Below are 7,182 nucleotides of genomic sequence, written 5' to 3'. Positions count from 1 at the left end.
CTAATATCTAATATATGTAATATCTAATACTTGTACTCTTTTATTAAACAAATTCTATTTAAATACATTCCTTATTCAATTTTGTATTTTCTTATATTCTCAAAAGTATATGAATCATCTTAAGTTTTATTTGTGTTGAATCTTTAAGTTTTTTTTATTTTACATTTTAATTATATTTTCTGTATATTCTCAATATTAAGTGAAAGCACCTTAAGTTTAATTATTGGTAGTTTATATTTTATTAATTAATCAATAATTTACATACTATTTATTATATTTTTTTTCCAGCATGATCAATAGTATGCTGTTGAACTTTGTTAACGTATACTATTGAGTTTATTTATCTTTGTGATTTTATTTTTTAACTTAATTTTTAAGTTCAATTATATATATGTTGTTAACAAACTGTTTTTATATCTAAAACTAACAGTTATTTTTATGATTGTATATTTGAATACATTTACTAAACTTTTTTGTGAACTTTATTTATAAAGATAGTGAAAAAAATTTTTTTAATAGCATGATGATGATGGAACGGATTTTAGTGAACCAGGTTTTGAATTTAATGAATCAGATGATGAGGTAATAGTTGTATAATTTTATTTTTGTTATTCATAATTTATATTTGTTACTGCATAATTTTTGTTTGCTAAAGAATATTAATTGTTAATAGGCATAGCTATTTTTCAATCACTAACTCTAATTTTAGCTTTTGGGAGATCTCACGCAAGAATTTCTGGAAGACGAAGAGAATTTAATTGGGGAAATCTCGCAAGGTTTTGTAGAGGCGACACAGGTGTTTCGAAATCTCCCTCTTTATTATCAAATGGGTTCGGGATTTGAGGTAATAACATTTTATTCAGCTATTTTTTAAAAAAAACTCTCAGTTCAAAATTTGTCTTTATTTATTTATTCTTATGTATTTTTTATTTCTATATCAGAATCAGCCAGGACCTTCTAGTGGAAAGTGTACCGGCTCCAGTTCCATCAAATGATGAGAGTTTTAAATAATTTGTTTATTTATTTATTTTGTATTTTTAATTATTTAACTTAAATAAATTAAAACATATTACATAAATATAACATGTATTTAATTTATTTAATATATATTTAAGTTACACTTATTTAATGTTTATTTTATAGTTAAATTCTGGTATTATATTGGAACTTCACTCAGGGAGAAGGAACGAGAAATATAATGCGGACCAAGTTTGTTTCAGAGCCCGTGTGGATCCGGATCGTTTGCCTGATAGTTTGCGTGGTACCCCTTTAGTCACCGTGGTTGACACAGTGATGCAGCTTTTTGAACTACTAATTCAAAGAGTACGTAACCCGACGGATGGATCACCTCCTTTAAACCGGACAGATTTAATAAGATTCTGCATACAGGCAGAAGGACTGGACAAGCCAATCTCAACATGTTTAATGCCTGTTTCAGAACTCACAACTGAGAAAGTTACGTCTTGTGTGATGAAGGTACTACAGTCTAAAGATCAGATCGAATTAGATTCAGGATTTTATGTGGACATCATTACAATTAGGAGAGACGTTGGTGCAGGAAGAGGTGTTAGGGTTGTGAATGCTCTCGTGGATGCTAAAAATAAACAATCCATTTTGTCCATCCCAACTGACAGTGAAGGCTTGTGTTGTGCCAAAGCAATTGTGTATGCTATAGCTCATCTGGAAAATGATAGGAGAGCCATTAACTCTTTAAGAAATAGACATAGACCTGCATTGATGAATCGAGCCAAGGAGCTCCATGCGTCTGCAGACGTACCCTTAGGACCTTGCACATACATGGAAATAGCCAAATTTGAGAGTTTTCTCAATATTCAAATTGTCGTTTTTTCTGCAGATAACAGCAATAAGGTAATTTTCTTCTTTTTTTTTATCAATATTAAATGTTAATATTTGTTCACCAATTATAATGACAAATTTTCATTTTAAAAAAATAATAACTCAGCTCTAGAAGTACTTACTGTTTGGAAAAAAAAAGTTTTTTATGATTATCTCGAAAGCAAATTTGTATAATAATCTGATATATTTAATTATTGAATGTATTCATAATTATTTCAGGTTTCTTATAAAGGGAACGATCGACCAAAACGAATAAATCTTTGGTTACATAATCGACATTATGATGTGATTAAAAGCTTAAAAGGGTTTTATGCCAGTAATTTCTATTGTGAATCGTGCGAAAAACCATTCGCACACCGAGAAGATCACTGCTGTGTGAATTCGTGCAGGATATGTTTGAGGAGCAAATGTGATCAGGGAGAACCTAAACGATGTAGCAACTGTTACAGGCTTTGCAAATCAGATGATTGTTTTGAGGCCCATAAATCAACGACTGGACTACAGGAGGGTTCCTTATGCGATAGAGTTAGAATTTCTTTTCATTACAATAATCTTGTTTCTAAATCTTGTTTCCTGTCTTATGTTTTTCTAATTTTTTTAAAAGATATACCAGTGTCGTAAATGTTGTAAAGTAATCAGAAGAAGGGAGTGTTTACCTGAAAACCATCGTTGCTGCACCACGAAATGTCCATCATGCCAAAAATTTGTTGATGCTACTGAACATAAATGTCATCTAAAACGAATTGAGCGGAAAGAGCCCTCAGATCAGTTAATTTTTTTCGATTTTGAAACTGATCAATCTACTGGTGAGCATCTCGTCAACTTGGCTGTAGCTCAATATGCTGATGGTCGAGAACGAGTTTTTAAAGGATATAATGCTTCCAACGATTTTTGTGCCTGGTTGTTCTCTCATCAACATAAAGACTTTACAGCAATAGCTCATAACATGAAAGGGTAAGTTTTTTTTTAATTCATTATTTAATTTATTTCATTGTTTAATTCATTTCATNAATTCATTTCATTATATAATCATATCACATTTTAGACACAGTTAATTGCTTACATTCCTTTTAACAAAAAATCATCATAATTATTGTGTTTTTAATTTAACATTTATACTTAGCTTCGATGGACAGTTCATTATGGGATGGCTGCTGCAACAAGGCACCACTCCAGATGTTATCCCAAACGGTTCCTGTGTGATGAGCATTTTTCATAACGCATTGAAGATAAGAGTCATTGATTCATTAAATTTTTTGGCTATGCCTTTGGCAAAATTACCTGCATGTTTTGGTCTAACTGAGCTGACAAAAGGTTTTTTCCCACACTTATTTAACACCTCGGAAAATCAGAACTATGTTGGCACTTTACCTAGCGAAGAATTTTATAGCCCAGACTCGATGAAAAGTGATGTCAGAAAAAGTTTCCTGGAATGGCACAAAGAAAGAAAGAATGATGTCTTTGACTTTGCGAAAGAAATATTGGCATATTGCAGGTATGGTATAGTCCACTTTTAATATTTTATACGATAGAAATATTATAATTTTTAACTATTTTTTCAAATTACAGATCAGATGTAGATATTCTCAGGAGGTGTTGTCTGGAATACAGAAAAGAGCTTTTGAATATCGCAAACGTTGATCCTTTTCGGTAAGAATTTTTAACAACTGTTGCAGATGTTTTCTTATGTTTTATTTATACTACAAAATGATTTTCTTTTTTTTTAACAGATATATAACAATAGCATCTTCATGTATGGCAATTTATCGTAATAGTCATTTGCAGCCAAATACTATTGCCATGGTACCAGTGAATGGGTATAGTACGAATGTAAAATACAGTCCCGATTCCATCAGATGGTTGGATTTCATAGCTAAACAGGAAAACATATTCATTCAGCACGCTCTAAACAAGTCTGGTGAAAGGAAGATAGGAGGTGCTTATGTTGATGGGTTTTGCGAGGAAACCCTAAACTATTTACCAATTTCAAGTAAGTTGTTTAATAATTTTTCCAAAATTATACAGTTCAAATAATACTTATATGCCTGTGTAATACTTATATTAATATCTATTTTTTCATACTTATTTCAGGGCTGTTTTTATCATGGCTGCGAAAAGTGTTTTGAGAGAGATACAACACATCTATTAAAAGGTGTTACTATGGCATCTTTACTTCAAAGTACTCAGGAAAGAACTGAAAGACTTCGTTCTCTTGGATATAATTGCATGGAAATATGGGAGCATGAGTTTCATCAAATGAAAAAAGATGACGAGGAATTAAAACTTTTCTTAAAGCAACATAGATTGAAAGATCGGATGAACCCCAGGGATGCTTTTTACGGTGGTCGGACAAATGCTATTAAACTCTTTCACGAAGGACCCTCTAAATATGTTGATTTTACATCCTTATATCCTTGGGTAAATATTGTTTTAATGATTTTTTGTTTAATTTTTGGATACAGAATTAAAACGAATTCATTTTTCTTATGCTATTTTTTCTAGGTTAATAAATACTGCAGTTATCCAGTGGGCCATCCAGAGATAATTACAGAACGGTTTGGTTCTATTGAGGATTTTTTTGGTATTGCCAAATGTACTGTGGTACCACCAAGAGAGTTATACTTGCCTGTATTACCATATAGATGTTTGGGCAAACTTATGTTCCCCCTTTGCAGAACATGTACGGAAACCACCCAGCAAAGCAAATATCTACATGTGGAAGATGAAAGAGAATTGACGGGTACATGGGTGACCGAGGAATTGAAATTTACTGTAACAAAGGGATACAAGATTAAGGAAGTAAGTACTTTTTGTTTAAAAGTTGAATTGATACGAGAGTTTTAAAAATAATTTTTCAGGATTTAGATAAAGGGTTTAATGTGTAATTTTGTTTTGTTTTTTTTAGATACACGAAGTTTATCATTTTAAAGATTCCTCCAATACACTGTTTCGTTCATATATCGATTTGTTTTTGAAAATAAAACAGGAAAGTAGTGGTTGGCCTGCTGGGTGTGTAACGGATGCAGATAAAGCTAATTATATCCAGGAGTATAAAACGAAAGAAGGAATCAGCCTTGATCCTGAAAAAATTGAAAAAAATCCAGGGAGGCGACAGGCTTCAAAAGATTCATTGAATAGTTTCTGGGGACGGTAAGTTTCATTCAACTAACATTTACAGTGATTTTACTTTAAAACTATTATTTAATTGTATAAATAATTTTTTTTCCTTCTTAGTTGGGGCATGCATTGCAATAAAGTACGATTAACTTATGTAAATACAGTTTTGGAGTTTAATAAAATGCTTTCTGATACAACGAAAACTAAGTGAAATTTAATATAATTATTATTTATTGATTTTGTTTAAAAAAAATTAACAATATAATAATTTCTTTTAGATAAAAGACGTATATCTTCCCAATGATGAAGTTGTTGCAATTATTTGGGAGTCAAAAAGAGATTTCATATCCCAGGATACATCCACCAATATTTTCTTGGCTGCATTTACAACCGCATGGGCACGTCTCAAACTGTATGGAGAAATGGACAAGTTAGGATCAAATGTATTATACCATGACACCGACTCTATCATATATGCCCAAGATGGTTTTAATGATCCTCCGATCGGAAATTTTCTTGGGGATTTCACAGATGAACTGGGTGGAGATGTCATCACAACCTTTGTATCTGGTATTATTTTTTTTAAATATTACAATAATTGATATCTTTCTGTAGTTTATTCTAGATCAAGATTTAGAGTTGATAATTTTTATAACACATTTCATTATTATAACATTACATACGGTTTTCTTTACAGGTGGCGCTAAAAATTATGCCTACGAAACTACTTCTGGAAAAATGTGCTGTAAAGTGCGTGGTTTCACCCTCAACTACAGGAATTCCCAAAAGATAAATTTTGAGACAATAAAAAAAATGTTGTGCGAACTGAATAACGAAAGCCTACCAATTCATAACCCTATGAAAATCTGAAGAGACGCAAAGAGAAGAAAGGTTTTAACAAAGCCAGAAACGAAACTTTACAGAGTCGTTTACGACAAGCGAGTTATTCAGCCTGATCTATCTACTCTTCCATATGGTTATTGAGGAATAATGGTTATTAAGGGGAAGGACAAAGTGCAAAGTGGAGGCAACCCACTTGGAAAAAAAGCAGTGGAGGCTATACCCACTTAGAAAAAAGCAGTGGCGACGTCCACTTTAAAAACCGCGGAGTGCCACTGGAGAAGGGTCCTCGTCCCGCACTCTGGATAGTTACTTGTAACTAACAGATGTCTCCAACATCCATTACAGAAAAATTTATTGAATTAATCATACAAATTTTATTTAGATTAAATTTTTTAGAAAATAATATTAAGCATGAGTGAACAAATGTTAGTGAGTGAATGAATGCTGTCATGAAAATGAAAAAAAAAAATACATTTTTAAAAAAAATCATTAACTGAAAATAAACACATTTAATAAATATTTCAGCTATCTATTTTTTCTAGCAAAGAATACTAGTGAATCAACAACAGAAGGTAAGTCAGTTAAAAAAATTTTTTTTACTATTTTTATTAATAACTTCCCAGACAGAAACTATCGTTTTAAAATTTTGTGAGAAAATAGATATCATGAAGATGAAACAAGTTCCGTATTTCTAATATTTCATAAAATATTTTTATTTTTGTAAAAAATTTCTAACTTTTAGTAAAATATTTTTTGCTTTTTGTTAAAAATATCCTAGTTTTGTAAAAATATTTCAAACTTTTTATTAACATTTTCCAGTTTTCAGAAAATATTTATGCTTCTTACAAAAAAATTTTCTCTTTTAAGAAAATATTTCTATCTTTTAGTAAAATTCTTTTATCTTTTAGTAAAATATTTTTGCTTTTTGTAAAATTTTTCTATCTTTTAGAAAAATATTTTTTGCTTTTTTTAAAATCTAATATTTTTGTAATAATTTTATAGTTTTTCTGAAACTTTTTTTGTATTAATTATTAAAGGGTGTACTTTCTTACTGAATAGGTTAATAATAGCTAATATTGAATAGTTTAATAATAATTACAGTCATTTATATCAACTATACATATATCAAAAAATAACTAAACTTCTAACATTTTAAGTATAGATGACACCATTAGAATATCTATAAAATGATAACATTTATTTTATTAAAACCTTTGGTCTTTTTCCTCTGATCTCTGTACATTCACAGGACACTGGTTAACAAAACCAAGCCCACTGCTTGTCGTCGAACTAAGCGTAGGAGGTTTTCGTGGTTTTCCACTTCATATAACATGGTACACAAAGTCCACTTCGAAGACATGTATT

The 7,182-nt window shown here is 30.6% G+C and overlaps 2 protein-coding genes across 4 annotated transcripts; both read left to right on the top strand.

Moving 5' to 3' along the window:
• Positions 1 to 467: 467 nt before the first annotated feature.
• On the top strand, positions 468 to 3,540 carry LOC122273171 (uncharacterized). Of its 3 annotated transcripts, XM_071176890.1 has the most exons (4): positions 510 to 582; positions 710 to 731; positions 777 to 844; positions 1,144 to 3,540. In XM_071176890.1, the coding sequence occupies exons 3-4, from the start codon at positions 827 to 829 to the stop codon at positions 1,906 to 1,908; spliced, it is 783 nt and encodes a 260-aa protein (XP_071032991.1). In that variant the 5' UTR covers positions 510 to 582; positions 710 to 731; positions 777 to 826; the 3' UTR covers positions 1,909 to 3,540. The 3 variants fall into 3 exon arrangements, 2 of the variants coding, with proteins under 2 accessions (XP_071032990.1, XP_071032991.1); XR_011635975.1 differs by lacking the exon at positions 1,144 to 3,540 and adding an exon at positions 942 to 1,043 and having other exon boundaries at positions 468 to 582; positions 710 to 844; XM_071176889.1 differs by having other exon boundaries at positions 468 to 582; positions 710 to 844.
• LOC122273170 (uncharacterized) lies at positions 2,168 to 6,389 on the top strand (the record flags this gene model as incomplete). Its single annotated transcript, XM_071176888.1, has 11 exons — positions 2,168 to 2,173; positions 2,462 to 2,811; positions 2,981 to 3,352; positions 3,427 to 3,507; positions 3,588 to 3,801; positions 3,949 to 4,275; positions 4,360 to 4,656; positions 4,763 to 5,007; positions 5,092 to 5,113; positions 5,253 to 5,544; positions 6,360 to 6,389. Coding segments are annotated over exons 1-11 (2,236 nt in total), but the record flags the coding sequence as incomplete, so codon positions are not given.
• Positions 6,390 to 7,182: the final 793 nt, after the last annotated feature.

Source organism: Parasteatoda tepidariorum, unplaced genomic scaffold, assembly GCF_043381705.1.
Source record: "Parasteatoda tepidariorum isolate YZ-2023 unplaced genomic scaffold, CAS_Ptep_4.0 HiC_scaffold_2800, whole genome shotgun sequence".
In the NCBI taxonomy this organism is placed as follows: domain Eukaryota; kingdom Metazoa; phylum Arthropoda; class Arachnida; order Araneae; family Theridiidae; genus Parasteatoda; species Parasteatoda tepidariorum.
Note: the sequence above shows the minus strand (reverse complement) of the source record. Positions and strands in the feature narration are given on the sequence as shown.